We start from the raw sequence: 24,512 nt of genomic DNA, 5'->3' as shown, positions 1-24,512 counted from the left end.
AAAATTAATATGTAATTCCATTTGAGACAAATTTGCTGCGAATCGGTTTACAAACTCTCGTGAACTGATACGAAGAAAAGCAGAACACTTGAAAAATTGAAGACTTAATATATTGCAAAAATATTCCCTGCTTCTTTTCTCCCGTATTCCAGTTTATATAAAAAAATAAAAGGAAAGTTGATAATATATATATCTCACCAGAAACTCTTCTAAAAGTCGATGTAAAATATTATCCATTTATCCTGAACGAAATTGTCAATACCAAAAATCATAGTTTTTGACTCACCCATATTTGTAACTTGACCCTTTTGTCTTGTCTGAAGACTGTTTTGACTTTGAAGTCAATACCGACGGTGCTTACGAAGGCGGAAGTGAAGGAATCGTCTGCGTATCGGAAGAGGAACGATGTTTTACCGACACTACTGTTACCGATGATCAACAGCTTGAACATGTAATCAAAGTTCTGATCAGCCGCATCCTTCTGCCATTTGTTATCTACTGACGCCGATGCCATCTGAAGTAAGAAGACGAGAAGAAAGGAAAAGGAAAGAAAAGAAACATGAGTGAAGAGAAAAAGAACCAAAATCAGAATGCATTAAGCGATGACGAGGACGATGATGACGTCATGAGAATTTAATTACGGCATTAGAAAAAAATAGTGCGGTGAGAGGGGACAGGTAAGCAAACGGAGGTGATGCCGATTACAGAAATATCAACCATGTGGAGATCCATATCTGTACTGGTTTCAACTAAGAGAACATCAATGTAAATATGTTAAACTGATGGTCAGCAAAACTATGGGACAAGCCCCAAAAGTGGGCTGAGCAAAACATAGTTTTGGTAGGTCACCAAGAAATTTATGTTTTTAGAGTGTAATGAAGGGGATCTATTAACTTATATTTTTTGACACAGTAACATAATGTCCATATTCTTTTTAATGTCATGTCCATGGTCTGAGCTAGATTTCATCCATTCTGACTATCGATTCTGATGGGTAGGTGGTCTGGCGGTTAATGGCACAGTTCCCATGGAAGATGCTGGGTTGTTTACTGCTAAAATGTCAGCCATATTATAAACAATCAGTACCAGCAGAATTTAACAAACACAAGCAAAACTAACCTCTAACTCTAAAAGATTTTTGAGAGGGACCAAGATTCTTCAGAATTTGAACAAGGCCATGGCCTTTGTGGCTCTGCCCTGTGATATTGTAATGGACATGCCTCCTGTTATGCTCGTACAGGATCATGTTAGAGACTAGTGGGATATGTAGCGGTTTCGAATATCTCCAGAGAATATGTTATCTTTGTGGGTTGGGTGGGGGGAGAGGGGGATTTGGTGGGTTGGAGGATCTGGCTTTGAATTTTTAGCATCATAAATTGAACGAGGCCGTAGTCTTTGTGGCTCTGCTATGTGATACTGTAATCGAAATGTGTACAGTGAGCCGGTGACTTGGATCTGAATCTAAAATTTTTCTTCGATGAATGTCAAGCCGTTTAACTCACAGATGACCATGATGTCCTGTATACTCCTCAGAATCATGTGAAAGTCAGATTCTAACGGGACACGGTAGCTTCATTATATCTCGAGATTGTATGCATAAATAAATTTCCACTGAAGTGTACTGTAATGTCATGCATTATGCATCTTAAAACAGATCTCCCGACTGACGTGAGAAGTTCGCAAATACTTTTACTTACAAGGCCGCAAGGAAGAGACAATGTATGCAGCATATTCACATACTGTATTGGTAACAAAAATCAGTTCTGGAAATAATTTATGTCACGTTTGGCTTACAAACCATTCCATCCCCCTTTCCACCTTCCCTAGGCCCCCTCTCTCCCATCCCTTGGCCTCCCTCTCCCCGAACCAAAGAAAAGCAAATCAAGAAAATCAGAGTGAGCAAAAATTTAAAAATTAAAGCAACAATAGGCTTAGGGTAAATCTAGCTCTCCTTTGCCTCGAAAAATATACAAGGCTTCAAGCGTCTTTTCTTCCAAACATCGTTTGGAGATGATGAAACTAAATGTTTAATTAATTTGGCACTAATTAAGTCACTGACTTAATGATGGCCTTGTATTGTGAATCAACTCAAATTACTTTCACAACATCTCCGGTGCCTCGATGGCATACTGCCTGCAATATTTAATCCAAACATGTCTAAAATATCATCATGGGTTTATAAGGAAACATAAATCCAGACATGAAAACCTAAAAAAATTAACATAATTTGACATTTAGCTACAGTATTTTTGATGAACTTCAAGCAATCTTGATTAAAAGAACCTTGTAGGGTTGGATCTAATTACTCTAATTATAATAGTCCTACTGCAATATCCTTCAAAATCCATGGGAATTACAGTAACGTCTGTGGTCTTTAAAGAAAACCTAAAACCTACTATCATGTTAAGCAATATCTGACAGAGATCTTTGAGAAGAATAACTGCCCCTCCGGTTGGGTGAGATCCTAGCATACGAGTCATGTAGACCTGGAAGCTGCCATTTTGTAAATCTGTGATGTCACAGTGCCAATACGATCAGAAACCTTTTTAATACTTTTTTTTTTCTTTTTCTTTTAAGGTCGAAATTTTTTCTGTGTTTGACACTGAAAACCAAAGACATCTATTGGTCATGTAAAGACCTTCAATATTTTAGATAGATCTATTATTTTGCAAAAATCCATCTCTATTACAGAAAATAAACAAATAAAGATAAAAGCAAATTAAGCACATGTGGCTCGATGATGTCATATTTAGACTTGATCAAGTCTTCGGCCTTGTGTGTGAAGGAACATTAAAAAATCTGTGATATCTCCCAAAGGGAATTTAAGATTTTTCTTAGCTCTTTGCGGACAGACTGACGTTGTCATGACAGTTATCTCTATCAAAGAGATCCATATTGATAGTTGGGTTTGTGTCTCCATTAAGCTGGACATAACTGGACATAAACAGTGGTTGTTAGAAATAGAGAGAGATGTACAGTTCGCTCAAATTCCTGGAGCACTTTAATACTTCTCTTCAAACTATAGTGTCAACTAGTGAACTTTAAATTGTTACCACTCTGTACTGTAAGCGTTGCAGTCAAATATCTTAGGTCAATACAGGTTTAAAATTACTCTATTTCATACACAACATATCGCACTGAGCATGGCTATTAAATTATACTGGACAAATCACAAAATTATAATTTTGGTTGACTTTTCCATGCCAGCAACCTGGTGAACTATATCAGTGAAATATTAACCCCCAAAACTAGGGGTGTAATCAAAGGAGGTTGGATTTCATATAACCTACAAGACACTAGTTTGTGTTCTTTAATCTGTTCTTTTGTGATGGATGGATATTATAAACAAAAAACAGAACATAGTCTAAACTAAGTCTAAGTTTGCTGGAAAATGTTTTTCATCTTTCTTTCACAGATATACCTTTCTGCTTTGTCAACTAATGAAATAGGATGACTTTAGGTACAGTATTTATTTTGATATGATTTAGACTGTTAGAAAACACTGCTAGCAATCCAAGTTGTATTTCTAAATACTACTTGAACATTTTGAAGAACAGCCCTTTGAACATCTGAGACCCATCAATGAAAGTGGCTGGACTTCTTAGTCTAACACACAGATCCTCAAATGCATCACAAAACTCAACGGGGATGCATAAGATTTTACGGCCAAAATTAAACATATTTACATCATGTTATAAATTGGTCAAATCAAAATGGTGTTAAATGTCAACTCATGGTGCTCTATTGTTTAAATAATTAATTAAAAGTACTTTTCTTGCTTCTGTTATTAGAATTAATCAATTATTTTGATATGACTTAGACCGTTAGAAAACACTGCTAGCAGTCCAGGTTGTATACTTTTCTCTACTACTTTTAGTTTTTCAAAAATGACCCTTTCAACATCTGAGGTTCCATCAATAAAAGATTATAAAAGTGGCTGGAATTTGTTAGTTTAACACACAAACCATTAGGACAGTTCCTTAGATGTAGTAGTGCTCAACAAAACTCAATGAGAATGTTTTTATGGCCTCAAATGACATGTTTACAGAAGTTACAAAATTGGTCAAGGACAAATAGTGTTTGAATGTCTTCCAAAGTTGCTCTGCATTTGTTCATATCAAGTTATAAAAGAACATGTTTATGGTTTTTGGTTGAGGACCTGAGGTATTAAAATTTATTATTTATTAACATTAATATTAACATTAAGGTTGTGGGGAGACAGGTAAGCCAGGAGTGAAGTTAATATTTATTTATTAACATCATCATTTTCGGCCAGCACGTCATCACCAATTTCCCAAAGAGGAACCTTCTGTACATGTATGTATTTTACAGGTGCATATCTTGAAAACTGGAATAGATATATAGCAACATTACTATCACTCAATATTTCCCTTTTTTTTTAAATTTTTAATTCATTTGTGACAACAAGAAAAAAATTATGCCTAAACCATCCTTCAAACAGAAAAATTATCTGTCAATCTTAAGATGAGTTTGATCTAATTCTTGGAAAACCAATATCCTATGCAACGCCTGATCACAAATGATGTTTTGACTTTATCTACGGTGTCAATTTATTATCTGCCAATTGTGACAATGTGTGAATATAGTAAATCAAATAAAATGAGTTTAGCTAGGGCTGGGTATGATTCTGACATTTTGATTATAAATTTGTGCCTGTAATGTATACAGACTTGGCAAACACAATATAAGATTACATTTATATATTAAATGCCTGACAGTAGTGTGTATTGAAGATATAGAATGATCATTCATGGAAAATTATTTATTATTCATATCTCTTTCTTGACTTTTCAAAGCAGTTTGAAGGTTTTTAGAAGTTTGTCACTTATTCTATGCTTCCTATAGATGTAGAAAGAAAAAAAAAAACTGCTATGTACTTTACAACTTTGCACTTGTATAGCAATGTGACCAGTTTACAGATCAATTAATTTGCTATGTGATACTATCAACTGATATGACTGTGATCAGTTCACTGTTCTGTACAGTACAGCCTGTACAGGTCATGATCCATGACCACAACATAGAAAAACTACCTTTCAAATACGCCATTCCCACGAACGCGGGCTTGCTTCAAGCATGCATACGTAGAGATAAAATTATAACCGCAGATAAGCCCTGCAATTTGAACCCACGTTTCAACTGGTTAACTCCAGGCATAGCGGCATCACTGGAAAACCTTGGAATACGTCCAAACCAGGTTCAAGGGAAATATTTCGTTTTTTTACTTTATAGACACTACTTCTGTTAATAATAACTGCATAGTTTTAAGGGCGTATTCAATGTGATCAGAATAGCATCCCATTTCTGACCGTATGACTGTAATTAAAACTTAACTGTCGAAAAAAAGTTAGTTGAAATACCAGTTTTAATGATCGCAAGTGTGGGCAAAGGATTAGGCATTTAATGTATTTTTATGACGTTGTATTCGACGAAAATGTTCAACTCGTTTCATAGTACAGACCATGAAAAAGCTAAAACATTGCGGCAAATCCATGATCTTGCAGAAAATATAGTTCCATCAGGGAATACGAGCAACGATCAGACAACTTCAGCAAGTTTTTGACTTATTTTTCTTACAGAAAGGTACTCCCTCTTTCTCTCCTCACATCCTCTCACATCCTCTCTCATCCTCTCTCATCTCTCTCTTCTCTGCCATTATTTCATAACTTTTACAAATGTCCTGGCTAGACAATCACATTTGTCACCAAAGTAGTCCTATCTTACAAAGCTTTAACTTTAAAACAAGAGCTTCACCCTTAAATCCAATCAAGATTTATCTTATTAAATTAATTAAATTATGTAACACTATATTCCCTTCTCTCTACAACCAAGTTGCCACTTCTAATTTGCCACAACTTTCTTGAGGTCAATGCCTACTAGAATCTCATCTCGCCAAAGTGCCATTTCATAATTGCTGTTTTAACCCCAGGTTGATGTATTGGGCATATGCCAAGGAGCCAAATGCTATCAAATATTGATGATGAAAGGAAATACCGAATTAACCAATAAATTTTGCTTTTGGGTAGGGCTGTGAAAGGGGAGGGGATGGGGATTAGAGAGGCATGAGGGAGGGAGGATGCTGGATATTCAATATATTCACACTTTCAGAGTCTACAGCCTATTGGTTAGCAACAAAACTAAGAAATTGTATGAGACTACTTGTCAACGTTTCTGTACCATAAATTATGCGTTTGATTTACCGATCGAAGTGTTAATGATGTATTCTTTTCTGAAAATGAAAAATTGTTTTACCGATTGAAACCATAAGATTGTAGGGCATTCTAATAAATTATGTTATTTAGAGAAAAAAAGAAAGGAAAAAAAAAAAAATTATGCGGTTTTTGGTAGGAGCACATCTAATTATGTATTCGTACGTAATGATCTATGCGTCGTGACAAGCTCTAAAATTTTTAACTGGTAGTCTACTTCAGTGGTGGAATGTGTATACGTGAAGTAACGCATGTGTTACAACTGTCTTTCCAATACCGTTCTCAGCACTGTTTAGTTAAAAAGTCAAGTTACAAAAACTAAAACACATATAATATATTGAATTTTTTTAGATACTATCATCTTATCATTTCAATAATTTTGTTATCAGTTCTGTTGCAAACCACTGACAGAATCTAATTGTTAATCAGAAAATTCCTTTGGAATAAATTTGTTCCATACATGGCAGGAATTTTTTCATGAAAAGATTAATTTTAATGTGTGTACTCTTTATATAAATAAATAGGGCTGTGATTCAAATTCCTTGGTGCTTACAATGACGATGTAGTGTGTTACCGTACATGTGTGTTCACTCAAAATAACCATCACAACCCAAAAGTGATGCCGTCTATAGATGGCATCACTTTTATAATATAATATAATAGTATAATATATATAATAGTATAAGTGTACATCTCTGCAATATTATAATGCTACAAATTTACACTATAAACAAATTCCTTAGTGCTTACAACGACTATGTGATGTAGTGTGTTACCATACATGTGTGTGCACTTAACAGAACCATTACTACCCAAAAGTGATGCCATCTAATTTTTAAGTGTCCATGTCTCTAAATTCCTCTATGCTAACTATGACTAACCAGGGATGTGGTCTGTTACTAAACATGTATTCTTCTGCCAAGCTGACAAAACCGCATCATCGTATCTCCGAAAAATAATTAACGCAAAACTTGCGTACATTTGCTCCGAACCGACTCGGTGGCTTAGCTTTTAACAGCTGATGTGATCATGTCTAAATAGCAAAACGAGATGACTCATTCTCCTAATTGATCGAGATGAAATCTCATCTTCTTTTTCTACTCCTTGAAAAGGGTTCACAATGAGGTTACGAATACATCCACTGCAATTTCGAGCATGTAAGCCTCCACAAATTGACCATTTAATGAAGTTTACACTACTACTAGCTCTTACGAGAAAGAGCTGTAATTGAATTATACAAAGGCGTTATTGAAACAGCGGGCGGAGAACTAAATCAGGAATGCGGTTTTCATGCTCTCTCTCTTCCTGTAATTTGAACCAATTTGTTATCAGGGGGAGGGTAGAACTACAATTAGCAAGGTCTTATACACATGTACAGTATGTTTATACTAACGACCAGTAGATGTAATAGGCCACTTTGACGATTAAATGGCATATTTTCTAACGATGTTCTCTTTTTCAATTTTCTCCGCTACTCCATCTCCCTGATGGTAAATATTGACTTTTTTTTTGGTAATCTCTCTATTTTCTACACTAACGAAAATCCATTGTGTCCTTTTATGATGTACACATCATTTTCTACAATATCCTGCAATATGACAATATAAAATGCATCTTGATGAAATCTTTAATTCAGTGTTTCATCTGTCAGTGGGTTGATGTGGAATACCTAAAGTTGTCCGCCTTGAACCATGTATGTGTCTCGTAGTCTACCACTGGCATGCTCCTTTAATTCACCTTATCATCATTGCACTTCAATGCTCACGAAAAATACAATATTTCATAGCAACCAGCTTTTTTATCGATATCATGTAGGTCTCTGTGTGAGAGTGTCACTTGGCCTTCAAAGATAGATTTATGCAAAAAGAGTCTGCGCAAAAACCTTGTTGAAACTGAATGAATAAATTATGAAAGGAACTTAAAGTATGTTAGCTGTGCAATTGTATATAAATATATATAACTATAACTTTATATAAATATATGTATATTTATATATATATATATATATATATTCAATTCAATGCAGAATGGCATCGTATTTATCAATGGATACAGGGTAGTAGTGTAATCTGTTAAATCTGTAAACTGTTAAACCATTCGACTGATTCAGGTTTAACTGGAAGGACCTACTCAAATATATCCTCTTGCTCACACTCAAAATAATTAATATTGCCAGAAAGACTATATTTATGATATTCTTACCTGTTTGGGGATCCTTATGTGAAATATTAACTTGTCCCCTATGGCTTGATATGAATTTAAATATTAAGAGTCCAACAGTCTAGCAAGGAGTAATTTATCGTTCACGTAGCAGTCTGGGAGGCTCTGAATTTGGTCTCTTATAAAATACTATGGTTCTAGTTTTAAAACAAAATCACTTCTATACATCATTGGACTTGTTCACCAAGGTGACCATTTTGCACGTAGTTATACCGGATAAATTAATCCCAGAGTGGACACTTATGACAGGCATCACCTACAGTAGGATGGGTTTAAAGGACGCCACAAGGACGCATAAACAGTAACTCTGATGTTGGTGATTGCCCCCCCACCTCTCCCCCTCCCCCCCAGTTGCACCTCCCAATCATCAGATTTGCTACTTATCCAAAATATATAGTAAAAGGCTAATCGTTTTAATCCAATGCAATGTGAAAAATTGTCAAATGATAGCACCATTTTGCATCTAAGCTAACTTTACTTCTAGAAAAATTCCCAAAGGGGAGAGAAAACCCCTCCCCTCAGACCCATCTCTCATATCAGTGTTAAATGTTTTGCCTCCATACAAATATGCCTTGCACCCTAGTTGCCCCCCTCCCCTGTGTTATGGGCAAGTGGATTCAGGGCCCCTGAGGATATTGGTAGAAATGATACCAAAGATCTGGAAAGTCATGATTCAAGCCCTGGCTGGCTATCTAAAGGTAGGGGTTTTTCCATCCAGGAGAAATTATTTCCCATTTTGAAAAGGTCATGTTCCTTATTGTGTAAACAGAACAAAAAAAAATCCAAAATGAGCTAACACTTTAAAATGAATAGCCACACCACACATAGTGAAGTGTCTGCATTTGTTAAAGTACTACAAGTGTCCTTGATACCTTGAAGGTTGTAAAAACAAAGGAATAACATAACAGAAAATTTGGCAGTCACTCCCTGCTTATCATCAATGTGCATAATTACTAGATAAATAAATAAAACTAGAATTAAGAAAAAACATGTAAAACTGTCAATCTGATGGATATTTTATGGGAGTTTGCAGCTATTTCCATGGTTTATAATGCCTATTAGAGTGATTAAGATAATGTTGTTCGAAGGGTGTGCATAGACCTTCAAATAAAGTATGTTATATAAGAGGGGAGCAATTTCTTGACCAAAACTACTGTACGACTTTTGAGGCCACAATAATTGAAATATTCAATAAGTTATTACAAGAGTTACAGTAGTTACATAAGTTAGGCTAGGTCCCTCTAGATGTCAACAGCATTTTCCCTACATTTATGCTAGATAAACACCAGACATGTCCACATATAATAATAGAGTTTAAACTCGTGTAGGACCTACACATATATATTACTTTAGGTCTTGTACGTCAGATATTAAGATCTACACCTGAGAATAACCTTAGTGTGACCTTTCTGACTCCAGGCCAAACACTTTCTGGAGGATATGTTAAAATAAATTGTATAATTCCAATCTGTACAATTTGGTCAGATTTGGACATATGCACTGCAGTCTATGTTCTGACAAGAAAGCACCAGATAGATCTGTTAACCTTTGAAAACAAACAAAACATTAGCCTAACAATACTTTGTAATGCAGATCACATAATTTGTAGCCTAGCCTACGTATAAATTGCATGTAGAAGAATTGAGACATTTCATTAACTTTATAGCTAATTTGCTATTTATCACGTTTTTACCTGTTTCAAAGAGAAGAAATATTTCCCATAATTGCTCAGAATATTGCACCAGTGACTTGTGTGTTAAGTAAAGCGAAACACAAGTCGATTCTCTTAGTAATAAAAAATTTCAATCAAAAGATCTGCTTTCTACAATGGATTAGGACTAGATATAGTCCATAAATCCAACTAAAAAGACAACCAAAGAGTTAAATAACATTGCACAAAAGTAAAATCATAGAAAACTAATTCAAACTTCTTCATAAACATATCATTCATATGTGGGTTAAATATTCTAGGTACAGATAATGCTAGCACATTGCAATTACAATCCTGTAAGAAAAATATCAAAAACTTGCAAAATGTTCCACAATGAATCATAATCATTTACTACAGTATGAAACTGAAAAAAAAAATGCTTATAAAAAAAAAGATAAAAAAAAGGATTGAAGACTTACGATGAAGCCACCAGTAGCTCGCATGGTCGGTGTTTACAACCACCATGCAGTAACCTCTCACAACATAGTTATAAAAAGTAATCAGCTTTACTGTATGGAGGTAGTATACTATATATGCCTTCACAATGCACTAAAGCAATGTGAGATCGCTCTCTCGCCCTCTATATGCTGGTAGCATATATATTTTTTATCGTTTCCAGATCTATTTCATCATGGTACCATACCTGCAACTATGAAAGCTCATATTTGTAGTAAATACAGAACACACCGATAGCTAAATTTCGAAAATCCCGATGCACAAAAGTATGTTGATTCAGTCCTTCTTCTTTATGTATGTATGAGTGTGTGTATGTATACATGTATATGTATGTATGTATACTAATTTTCCTTTCAAATAAGTGATGAGTTTTAGAATGCACTTTTCACTTAAGTACCTAACTTTAATACACAAGGCATGTCAAAATTCCAACAGAGCAAGTTGTATTGATAAATCAATACAAGAGTGAAGAAGGTAACACCATAAAGCCAAACAGCATCGAAGGCCCCTCTAACAATGGCAGAGACCTCTCTGGGGGTCACAAAATATAGGCATGTATTATAAATTATTCCCAGGGGCCATACATATGCAAGCACCTTCTGACATTTCGGTTCCATACATCTATGCTTTGTTAAAATAATTAGTATCATAAGAATCGCTTAAACACAAAAACGGTACACACCAATGCTTTTTGAGTGGCTATCGGGTATACCAATATGTAAGATACAGTAATATCTTCATTACAGGTAAAAAATTAGCAAGTCATTTGTGTTATATTTATCCAAATTGAATCAGCAAAACCACCTCACGAGTAGCTCAGCCTAGGTGACAGGACAGCCTACAATCAGTAAACCTTGCCAGATGACTTATCAAGAAAGTAAAAAAAAAATTTTTTTTTTAAATTATGAAAAAAAAATGTGTGTAAGTAAATAAGAAAAATAATCAGTATTAAAATAATCCCAAATGAAATGAAAAGAACACTTGATCCAACAATATTTAAGCTGTATGTGACATTTGTGTAGCTGTCTTTAATGTGTGCTACAAGCCTAACCATCTAATGTGTTCAACCATCCAATGACCGTTTAATACTTTAAGTTTATCATCACTACTACCTACACACATACATAGAGACAATACATCACAACATATATACATAGATACACAGCTGTCTATAAATAGATATCTACTGATTGACCAACGTACATAAAGGCACATTGAATATTTATATATATATATATATATATACCTGTAAGCCTGCTTCGTGTCTCATGCTACGATACACCAAAAATGGAAAAAAAACAACAGATCTCTCAAATCCTCTGATGGAGTTTCCGCCAAAACATTAACGCTCTACGAAATATCCGGTATGTCCTTTTCTCCGTCCTCAGAAGGCGTTTTTTTTTTTAATTATTCTCCCGTGCTATTTTTGTCTCTGATGAAACGCAAAAAAACGGAGCTGTATAGTCCACACCTTTAGTCCTGACTTGTGACAGTGATGCACATACCTACTATTACCTCTGATCTATTCAGGACTTATGGATGGATGACACAAGCCCCCAATTAAGTCCAAGAAACGCTTCACGGGGAGAGAATGACACTAGTACTGCGCAATCTTTACTTCTTCTTAGTTTGCTCCTGCCATACACAGCATACACACACAGCTACACCAGGCAAGTAATGTACAATGGAAACCCTGTGTATTACTAATGGACTTGAAAGCTACTGAGAAACTTGTATTACTGTATTGATTGCTTCAATCCTATGCCAAGTGTGGAAAGGAATCTCCATACATATTAAAATGAGCTTTAATTTGCTCGCTGCTGCTCACGCGGGGCAGGCAGGCTGCCTGCCTTTCTCGATTGATCGAAGAAGAAACAAGAAAAAAGATGGGAGGAAATACCATCTCATGAGTGAGTGAGTGAGTGTGTGTATGTATGTGTATGTGTAGGGTGACAAAAGAGAGCGAAATTGATTATTACGTCGAAGACGAAAACGGTGGGAATTCTACTGTAAGGTTTGTCGTGGCTTAAGATGACAATCGGACAAGGACTTGAAAGACTACGTAATTATCAAGCTTAACAATTGTTCTCATTAACAGTGAGCACATCCTAAACTGCTGCAGTGTAGCAGCAAATGTATTGACAGACTAACTCTATTTCTCTAATAATTAAAAACGTCTGTTAAGGCTTTGAACAATAGCTCACGATATACAAACAATGGAGGAACTGACAATGAAAAAGGAAAAAAAAGACAAAACTAAAAAGGTCATTAATGGGATGGACAGGTAGTCAAATCAATTCTTTCCCATGAAATAAGTTTACTTTGAAAGTTATAAAATTCTCAAGTTGGTTTCTTTCTTTTTTCCTCTCTATTTTCTGTTTTCTATCTTGTGTGTGTGTGTGTGAATTCAATTTTGGTGCAATTTTGTATTGAAAATTACAGACATTATGACTACTGTACATAAAAAAAATTCAAAGGATCATCGTAGAATATGAGGAGAAAATAAATGGAGCATTTGCAAGTAGCTGCCTAACACCTAAGGGAGATTTAGAGTAGAAACTTTTAAAAAACAATATTCACACCTTCACACATGACGAAGATCTTTAAAACATGTTGGCAATTCTCAACAACTCCGAAAGTAGAGTATTTGTCATCGTCTTGACAACTCCGATCGACAGCGTCAGATGATGAAGGTAACCATAACTGCCATGCTGCCTACGATTATAAAGTTGATCTTGCGGACATCTCATTACTGTATACAAAGAGTTTATCATACACTACAGGGCTTTATATAAATGTCTTAGTTATTTCATTTTGGACGGTGAGTGTTCAAAATACGGCAAAATGTCAGATGCAAGATAAATGTCTTTCAATTCATTTTGGAGGATGGGGGAAGAGGGGGGGGGGTAGGTGGGAGGTAGAAGGCAGTGAATAAGGTGGGATGGAATTCAACAAAGTTCAGAAGACCTATTCCCTTTCTGGTGTGTAAACAAACTTTACTTAACAACATTCTAAATCAAGATAGTTTTTACAACAAATATGTACAACAACAATGCTGGTATCTGTCAGTTCTATTTTTGATTGTTACTTTAAGTAAAGACAAATCTTCCAAATTTGTTAATTTGAAGCTCATTCATTGTCTCATCATCTCACGGGATCTGATTATATTCTGTCAATTAATTTCTATTGCTGAATTTATTCAGAAAGGAAAAAAAACTTCCTTGTTTGGACACGACAGAACTTTGTAATGTTCATTGTCCAAGCAGAATGGAAACACAGAGGGATCAGAGAAAGCAAGCTTGTGTTCAACTTATAAGGAAAACCATTTTAGCAATGCATTCAATGTACATTGTACACAGGCAGTTCTAGTTAGAGTAATGAATGTTTTACAATGAGATAACTCTGTCTACTTAACAGCAAGATTCAATTCTTATAATAAAACCTCCAACTCAAACAAACGTCTCTTTAATATACTGTAGTTAGGTCTGAGATATTTCCCACTGGTGAAGTTTCTTAGCTCTTATACTTTTTCCAAAACGTTAAATTAGTACTGCACCTGAATACCCTAGAGAGACATGTTACCTGTCATTTTATAAAATTCCATCACAATAGGGTACATTAGCTTCAATATTATGCTTCAAGCCTGTATGCTTTGTTTCTTGATTATTACTGTATACCTTATAAAGCTTGTTCTAACCTATAATAATGAAGAACATTTGTCTTACATTCATGTATAAAAGTAAGAGGGCCTGACGTTTCGATCCTAGCAGGATCTTCTTAAGAGGCTGAAAGAAGCCCCTTAAGAAGATCCTGCTAGGATCGAAATGCCAGGCCCTCTTACTTTTACACATTCTCTAATACACAGGCTCTTTAGCGGATAAGCAGTTTGCTAAACAGTTTTGTTTTATGTTGTCTTACATTCATATACACTTCGAATAGCTTTTGCTTTGATATGATGTCATTAAGGTAATAAAATTGTCAGAATCGAGAATCAGTAATAAACTAACAACTCACTATAAATTCATCTCAATTTGGTGAATTTACAATCTATTTATAGAGCTGGCTTAGTTCTTATCAAATATTATCTTGTTTTGAGTTAATGCTTGCTACCGCTAAGGAAACTGAAGATCAAATCAATTTTTTTTTTAAATATTAGATGTATTGATTTTCATTTCTGTCATTAGCTAATATATATGTTCCTCTTATCACTACTTAATAGTCATATGAGCTATAAATGCAATATTCCATACAGATACTACATAGTCATCATGTTTACATGTAATTATAGTTTCCACCATTAATTAACTCCTTAACTAATTTTGACAACAAAATTTTCATCCCTATTATAATATGCAAAGAAGTAGGTTAGGCCTAAGTACATTTGCTACCAAAAGTATTTAAGTCAACCCTTTTCTTCTTCTTTGTTTGGGGGGGGGGTGGGGTGGGGTGGGGGAGGGGGTGAAATGTTAACATATTTCTCAAATACCATTGTGACAAAATTACAATTTGATTTGCTCAATTGTATGATCTTCATGGCTACAAATGTTATGTTATAAATGTGGCCGGTTACTTAAAACATTTTTCTACATATTGAACTCCTGGAGCATTTGAAAAACTTTATGATTTCACTTGCAAACAGGTTAATTTCATTATTCCCCATATCAGTTGTTATACTTTTCTTGTAAACATTTTCTGCATTTTTTCTTTTATAGGGTTTCTTTTAGATGGTGTGGAATATGCTACCACCAAAGACTAATTAATGATAATTTCAAAGCAAAATCCACCTCAAAAACTTGCAGAGTAAATCTAGCAGGATAAAATTTCAATTTCAATTCTTGCAGTCTGTATTTTGTATCTCACTATTTGCAACCCTTTTGACACTATAATTAAGGGAATTTTAAGTGTCACACCTAAGGTGCAACTACAATCAAATGTCCATTTGGAAACCTTTCTGAATTGCGTCAACAAAAGTGATATCCTTCAAGTACTTCCAAACCAAACAACGTCAACATCAATAAAAACTAAACAGAGCACTGCTGAGAAGTGTGATGTCCAAAAATAAAGAGAAAAGATCACAAAAGAGCGTCAAGATAAAAATGGTGACCTATTGACCATCGGTATAAATAGGCCCGATGTCGATTCCAGCAGATGAAATCTCAAAGTTCGTGTTCAGCCGGTCGTAGTCCGAGTCCAAGACAACCAGAGTCTGGTCGACATTCATCATTCAACAAAACAAGGCAAGAACAGGTAGTGAAAATGTTTAGGTCATTGAGACTGAAGTTATCAATTAAAAAGAGCCCCCTCACTTTGAACCTCATAAACTTCATTAAATATGCTGGTAACCTCATTTCCATTATAATTATATGACTATAGAGTACTGTTAAAAAATATTTAAAAAAGCCTATTGAGTATTGCAGCATTGAAATAAAGCTGTATGTTTGCACTGAATTAGTGTCTGTCAACATAACATTGATCATTTCACCACATTTGAAGGAAAAACTTTCTTTATATGCTAGAGAGTCAAATAATGGTCTCCCTCAATGAGCATTTTATTGCAACCTATATTAAGACATTGAATCATATAATTTTACACTGTTTAATGTCTGGAAGTTTGGAGATTTAGAACCACCAGGAAAAATTAGTTATCAAAACATTTAACAAGGAATTAGTATAAGCTAAAATTGGGTCAATACTGGTAACTATTAATAGTTCCATTGTTTGCTGTCGTCAAGTGATTCTCACCACTAGGTTCAAATAGTTACATTCAGGGGGTGGGGCGTGACGATAGTCTGGCATTTTGGCACCAGAACATTGCTAAGCGGCACCAGGGAAGCCAAAAATCCAGTCCGTAGCGAAAAATACAGTAGCTTTAGGTTTAGAGGGTGGGGCATGAACATAGTCTTGCACTTTTGTACCAGAACATGGCTAAGCAATACCAGGAAAGTTAACCAGAAAGTCAAAAGGCTTAGTGATTCCTTACCCATTGGAAATATTTTTTAAGTACTTTGTTTTCAAATTGACACGTTTTTTTCATGGTGAAGTTACTGTGTCTACAGGTATAGAATGTCATAGATCTATGGGCATTGGATAATGTTTATGTGAACTATGAATCACATTATGAGTCATCAAAGTTTGACCAACGGGAGATATCATGTTTACAAGGCTTTCACACAAAAAACAGTCAGTTGCTAAAATTAGGGTTAGATTTTTTCCTGTTTTTTTTTTTATTTTTTTTTTTTAGTTAACCTGAGATACTACAAGGGGGATAAATTGGAAGGTTATCAGTGTATTCTGTAACAAACTACAAATGAGGTTTTCCAAAATCATGTGAAATACTGGCGAAATTTTGACAGTTCCAAATAACTCCAGAAGAACTTGAAATTACTCCAGAATTGCAACAAATTCCAGGTACTGGTAAAGCTGTTTTTAACTTCCCATGAGTACGATGCATTGTCTTCAAGCCCTGATTTAGGGTTATGAAATTATCCTGTGGTCTGGTCAGAGATGTGCTAGTGCATAATTGCTCTATTATATATATATTACTACAGTAGTCTGAACATATTAGAGGGAGGGGGGACATGTACAGACATACAGTATTAAAGTCAATAATTACAATACTGTGTACTTAACCACAGTACACTGTAAGCAAGCCAAAATGCCATGTGGTAGTTCATACCCTTCACTTTTTGTGTTAACTATCTCTTCCAATATATATATAGTATGGGAAGTCAACCACACAGTGTGGCAGTCAACTCTTTTCATTGAAACCAGAAATCAGCTGTTTCCTCTATGTGAAGATAGTTAGGGACAGATTCTGTGACCTAGAGCCTACATCCAGATTAGACATAGACTTCCAACAAAAACCTCAGAATTACTGGAACAAAATAGAGACTTTTTAATTCAGATCACACTCATAGCAAGATTTGAATCCATAGAGAAGAACCAGTCTGCAGCATAAATGTTATCCAAATCGAATGTTACCCCGGTATCAAATACTGCAATTAAGAATTAAAGCTTTGATAGTATGTACCTCTAGCTAAACATGACATCAGGCCTCTGATTCATAGAAGAACATGTTTACTACCCAACACAACACACAGTAGAGTACTGTACAGTAGAGTACTGTACAGTAGAGTACTGTACAGTAGAGTACTGTACAGCAGAGTACTGTACAGTAGAGTACTGTACAGTAGAGTACTGTACAGTAGAGTACTGTACAGTAGAGTACTCTACAGTAGAGTACTGTACAGTAGAGTACTGTACAGTAGAGTACTGTACAGTAGAGTACTGTACAGTAGAGTACTGTACAGTAGAGTACTGTACAGTAGAGTACTGTACAGTAGAGTACTGTACAGTAGAGTACTGTACATTAGAGTACTGTACAGTAGAGTACTGTACAGTAGAGTACTGTACAGTAGAGTACTGTACAGTAGAGTACTGTACAGTAGAGTACTGTACAGTAGAGTACTGTACAGTAGAGTACTGTACAGTAGAGTACTGTACAGTAGAGTAGAGTACTGTACAGTAGAGTAGAGTACTGTACAGTAGAGTAGAGTACTGTACAGTAGAGTACTGTACAGTAGAGTACTGTACAGTAGAGTACTGTACAGTAGAGTACTGTACAGTAGAGTACTGTACTGTTCAACTGTACAGTACTGTAATAAATGAGACTTATATAGCACCAAATCAGAAGACAAAAGTCACTGCTCAAGGCGCTTTACAAAGAAGCAGATTAATTTACAAAAGAACAAGTGAAAAGATGGGTCTTAAGTAGACTTTTGAATGTAGAAAGTTTAGAGGATGTTCGAATGTGATCTGGTAACTTTTTCCAGAGATAAGAGCCAGAGTATTCGAAGCTTCTGTAACCATAGGTCTTCAAGCATGGTTTACGAACAGTTGTACAGTACTATACAGTACTGTACATTAGAGTACTGTACTGTACAGTACAACACACAGTAGAGTACTGTACATGGATAAGTGTTCAACATAATTAGCTAATGTACGTATAATGGAATAGCTTCAGCTGTATTGGGAGACACACTGAGCTTTAATACCTTAGACTGAAAGATCCATGCATGATTCAGTAATTCTATTCTTGCCATGTTTGCAACATACTGTTGGTTTAATACTAATATCCAACACCACAGTAGTTTAATAGAAGAAGTGTACTGTGGATTACAGGTGGTAATCCCTCTTCTCTCAAGTAAAAGATCCAATTCCCAATAATTCAAGGTTTATTCCTACACCCAATGAATGATCACTATGGTTGGTATTCTCTTAATTCTCTTAAACAGCAGCTGGCTTAAGAATTTGTAGCCTCCAAAATCTCTTGAAATCTTCTTAACTTCTCCACTGAGCAAAAGGAACCGTGGGCTTCTTGGCACACACAAGCCTATGACTAAACTGCAATGCATGCATGGTCAGAGTGACAGACCTGTTCCAGCTCCTGCAGGTAAATTGGAACTTCTTTTTTTATGGGGGGGGATGATGGAAAACAGACAATTGAGCATTTTCTAGAGTAACAAAGGAAGCTTTAAGAAAGAAAGGAGCTATTCAGGAAAGATAGTAATAGGAGGTTGCCCCAGACCTGGCAAACCCACCCTGCCAGAATTTGCCCTTAGAAGCTAAGAAAAAATAAAATGACTATACTGCAGAAAACACACAGGGCTTTTATGCTTTGCTGCCTGAAACCCAGACACTGAATCCGAGCACAAGGAAAGACTCTGAACAGTCTTTAGATACAGTCAGTATTCAAGCCTTATACCAGTATTTGAGAAATGTGAGGTACAAAAGAGTTACCAACTTTCTGACAAACCTTAGGTCTCACACACCGACAAAAAGAAGGTCTCCCTTTGATATGCAAATTGTTTAAGTATAAGCTACCTATGGCATTTTGGAACCTTTTTTCCCCACATTATGCAGACCAGATGGATCCTGTCAGACCAGATGGTAGACCATCTGTCAGACCAGATGGATCATGGCAGACCAGATGGATCATGGCAGAACATCTGGCAGACCAGATGGATCCTGGCAGACCACCTGTATCCTGGTAGACCATATTTCAGACCAAATGGATCCTGGCAGACCACCTGTATCCTGGTACACCACCTTTCAGACCAGATGGATCCTGGCAGACCACCTGTATCCTGGTAGACCATATTTCAGCCCAGAAGGATCCTGGCAGACCACCTGTATCCTGGTAGACCACCTTTCAGACCAGATGGATCCTGGCAGACCACCTGTATCCTGGTAGACCATATTTCAGCCCAGAAGGATCCTGGCAGACCACCTGTATCCTGGTACACCACCTTTCAGACCAGATGGATCCTGGCAGACCACCTGTATCCTGGTAGACCACCTTTCAGACCAGATGGATCCTGGCAGACCACCTGTATCCTGGTAGACCATATTTCAGCCCAGAAGGATCCTGGCAGACCACCTGTATCCTGGTAGACCACCTTTCAGACCAGATGGATCCTGACAGACCACCTGTATCCTGGTAGACCATATTTCAGCCCAAAAGGATCGTGGCAGACCACCTGTATCCTGGTAGACCACCTTTCAGACCAGATGGATCCTGGCAGACCACCTGTATCCTGGTAGACCATATTTCAGCCCAGAAGGATCCTGGCAGACCACCTGTATCCTGGTACACCACCTTTCAGACCAGATGGATCCTGGCAGACCACCTGTATCCTGGTAGACCATATTTCAGACCAGATGGAACCTGGCAGACTATCTGGTTAGGTTAGGCTAGTGTTTTATGACAATTGACACCATTGTTTTACCCTAGTATGCTTTACTACATACATATGAGATGCAAACCCTGTTAAAGTATACATGATTCCTTGAATCTTTATGGGTGTTTATTATGCATAATGTACCATTGGTTTCCTTCAATGCAATATCTGAAAGGTAATCTACATAGTCTTCTGTATTTCATGTACCAAAAAAGTCTTTACAGCCCTTGGAAACCTTGTATTAGTGTACTACTTCTTGAATCAAAGCAAAAACATTGTAAAAATATGTATTCCTTCCTTGCAGCTTTTCAGGATTATATATTTTTTTTTACAATTTATTCATTTTTTCCCCTTGAAATATCATATGAACATTTTACAAGGTTTTCAGTTCTAAATTTGATAGCTACAGACGTAACAACATTTTTAACATTTTCCGACTGACCTCAAAAGACTCTGACCTTCACAGAAAAGAATTTGGTTCTTGTGCTCAATAACAACAAATTATTAGTTTATACATTTTTGTGATAAAGTATATACTTTGCAATTTGATACTTATGCAATCATACAAAATTCCCATAATAATTTTCATCCATAGCACAACCACACCACACTACCTTCATTTCTAGTAAATTTAGAAGAAAGTAAACCAGAATGCAAACATGCATTGTGGTTTCGATGATGTAACATGAGCAATTTTCTTCATGAATCTGACGTAAGGTATAGTGCGGGTGTACATGTTTACAAGGGTTTCACAAGTTTTGCTTATGGAAACGCGAAAAGGACCACAACATATGATGATGTTAATGATGATCTAATTTTATAGGATCATGTACTGAAAACTTACGATCATGTACTAGAAATACACGATCATGTACTAAAAATTTACGATCATGTACCAAACATTTAAGATCATGCACTAAAAGTATACGATCATGTTATGTTCTAAACATATACGATCATGTACTACAAACGTACGATGTACATCAAAACGAATACGATCATGTACTAATAATGTTATGTTAAAAAAAAGTGGCGTCTGCATACGCGTATGTATATTCATATGTGGCATGTGCATACGAGTATGAATATTCAGTGTAAACTCACTAAGAACCATTAGGGGCAGGGCTTCGGTATCAACTTTGATATTCCTATATTCCTTATATATTATATTCATACGCGTATTTAAACGACAATAATGGATATTCATACGCCACTTTTTTGTAACTTGCACTTTTTCATCATCATCACAAGTTTTCAGTACATGATCGTATATGTTTTGATGTACATCTTACGTTGTTAGTACATCATCGCATGTTTTGATGTACATCTTAGTTTTTTAAATACATCATCCTATATGTTCTGATGTACATCTTAGTTTCTTAGTACATCATCGTATATGTTTAGTACATGATCGTAAGTTTTTTAGTATATGAACGTATAAAATTTGATCATCATTAACATCATCCTTTTGTTGTGGTCCTTTTCACGTTCCATATTTGCTTGCATCTGAGGACTGACATAATGGCCTATGCATTAAACAAAAGAACATGGTCAAATCACTTTAATTGATGAACGTCAGCTGTTAAAAGTGTCATTTCTTAATAATCAAAGTGTTATAGAAGTATTACCTGAAGGTACATAGCATATCAAAATAAATCTGTGCCTAAGGTCATCATGTAAATATTTGTTGATTAAGCTTAAACACACAAAGTAGTCACTAACGACTTTCTGCACAATATAAACCACACTGTAAAGGGATATTGTTCTCTTAGGTATTATAAGTTTGTAGCAACTGTAATAAACAATACACCTTAACAGTACTTCAGAGTTCAATATGGTCTGCTTGAAAGGATAAATACAAAATAAAGAAATAAGGCAAATACAGTGGATACAAAATACCTTCTTTGGTTTACTATAATTCATGTACATAGCGTAGTACATATCTGTATCATCAGCGGACATGATGCCAGAGTTTTCACTACAAAAACTAACAAAACTGTTTGGTTTAACTTCTGGTAAACCTTTGTTTTGTTATTGACTACATACAGCCTCCACAGTTGACTAAAACCTTGGTATGTTTGAAGAGTTAGCAACATATGTAAAGGCATCCATCCAGCACTGTACAGCAAAAGTATTGAAAGTATAATACAAATGCATGTGTATAGCGCATAGCAACACTGTGTAGAGCCAAAAGTATTGAAAGTATAATACAAATACATGTGTATAACGCATTATAGCAACACTGTGTAGAGCCAGTGACCTACTGTACTACACCATTGAACCATAAAACCAAGAGGATCTATTCACAAAATACTTTATCTGCCCATGCAGAGGAAAAAAAATACAGGTCATCTCATCCAAAAATTGCCTTTTGAGTTTTCAACCCTGCCATCAGACAATCTTTGCTTTTAAATCAAAGGCAAACCCAGCATGTGTGTTAGAACAGGCTATATTACCCACAAGTAGTTGTTTTCTGGTGAATTGTTCTGAGTTTTAACAATTAGAATTGATCTGCTTGATGAGACAGTGGTATCTACAGTGTATAAAAATCTGTCATGAAAACAGATGTGGATTTCAAACAGAACTTATTAACTGTTAAATACAACATTATTGAGAATTATCAATGGTTCTATGATTTTAGAGCAACTTCAGTATGTGTACAGCATATGTGACACCCCAGAAAGCTGATAGGCTTAGTGATTCCTTGCCATACTTTGTATGAGAACATTTAAACAGTAACACTAGAAACTAAGATATATGTTTAGCCATTACTGATCAGCACGATTCTTGCACAAAGCAGATCTACTGTACCTATCATGTAAGAAGCTCATCAGCCCAGCTTTGGTAGTACATTAAGTATGACATTCATCCAACCCTTACTTTAGGGGTTATCATGTTCACAATGAATATTTTATCCAGTATCACATGAAAATGCAATCCAAGTGGTCAAATGCGATACACGTGAAAAGATGTATAGCAGTTTTTTATACAGCAACCTAGCTTCTTTATTATATTCAGGGCCTTCAAAACTAATGTACAAAATTTTGAGCAGTTTATTATGCCATGTAATTACCCATTATTCTGTTCAATTACCTAAATGCATACCACTCCCCTCCCTCCCCCCCTCCCCCCTAATCAGTGGCATTTTTATAACATGTATGTCAGCTTTGACACTACATCTTAGGATTCAACTCGATTAACCTTTTAAATGTTAGTTAGTTACAGGTTAAGTATCAGTAACAAAGAACCTCGCAATCTCCACTTGTCCCATTGCAAACCTTAGTTCGTCCGATTGCAATCTTAAGCTTTAGATTTCAAGTATACCTGTACATCATGTGACCAGAGGAACTTCCATCATCAGTAATTATAGCACCCAATTGAAGCATGTGATGCTGGTTCGTTAAGAACAATTTAACAAAAAAAATTCGGAACTCCAGATTATACTCTTACCAGCTAGGGAGAGGATTAATGTACTTAGCCCTAACTAACCCTAACTTCAAGTGCACGTTGGTAAATGAAAGGGCATAGATTTTATTGCAGCTATAAGGAGCAGAGTACCACTTGACGATACTCTCAAAATAAAGTACAGATTTTTACTCGTAGGGGTATATTCCAGCTGTATATAGATATCATGTGATTTGTCTCGTCCTGTACACTATATTACACACAAATCACCAACCTTCATAGTTTAGATAGTTTCCGCAATGTGTTGCAAAGTGATTATAAGGTGCCAAGCATGCAGCAACCTACACTGTATGCTATAATAGCTGTAAGGTGCCAACTGTTTGCTCAAACAGACGGGGAGGGATAATGGGGATGGAGGAGGGGAGGGAGGAGGGGAGGGAGGAGGGGAGGGAGGAGAGGGAGGGAGGAGGAGAGGGAGGAGAGGGAGGGAGGAGGAGAGGGAGGTGGGGAGGGGAGGGAGGAGGGGAAAGTTTTAGCCCCAAAACATAAGAATCAATTAGAGGTTAGTGCAATATTTCCTACCCTGCATGTGGGTGCGAGGCAGGATGACAGGGGGTACAAAGCTACAGGCAGAAGTAACAAATTTATAGACAAAAGCATTCATTGCATTCATGGTATTCGCTGGTATAGGGGATGCAAAAGTCTTTCTTCAATTACCAAGGGATGTGAGTAACGGAACAGCTAAACGAA

General features: G+C 36.0%; 1 protein-coding gene and 1 long non-coding RNA gene across 4 annotated transcripts in view; one reads left to right on the top strand and one right to left on the bottom strand.

Moving 5' to 3' along the window:
• The window catches only part of LOC139979729 (ras-related protein Rab-3-like), a 60,598-nt gene that overhangs the window by 26,750 nt on the left and 9,336 nt on the right, over positions 1-24,512 (bottom strand). The window contains exons 1-2 of one of the 3 annotated variants that reach the window (XM_071990789.1): positions 11,864-12,314; positions 287-514 (exon numbers count right to left, since the gene is read on the bottom strand). In XM_071990789.1, coding sequence (XP_071846890.1) covers positions 287-514; positions 11,864-11,887 — 252 coding nt within the window. In that variant the 5' untranslated portion in view covers positions 11,888-12,314. Of the gene's footprint in view, positions 1-286; positions 515-10,580; positions 10,735-11,863; positions 12,315-24,512 lie in introns of those variants that run through there. The other 2 variants (XM_071990788.1, XM_071990793.1) reach the window with 2 other exon arrangements.
• Positions 15,334-23,471, top strand: LOC139979736 (uncharacterized). The gene is made up of 3 exons (XR_011797309.1): positions 15,334-15,864; positions 18,912-19,069; positions 19,540-23,471. It is a non-coding gene; the product is annotated as an uncharacterized lncRNA (long non-coding RNA).

This window comes from Apostichopus japonicus, chromosome 2, assembly GCF_037975245.1.
Source record: "Apostichopus japonicus isolate 1M-3 chromosome 2, ASM3797524v1, whole genome shotgun sequence".
NCBI classification, from domain to species: domain Eukaryota; kingdom Metazoa; phylum Echinodermata; class Holothuroidea; order Aspidochirotida; family Stichopodidae; genus Apostichopus; species Apostichopus japonicus.
This window is presented reverse-complemented; position numbering and strand designations above follow the sequence as displayed.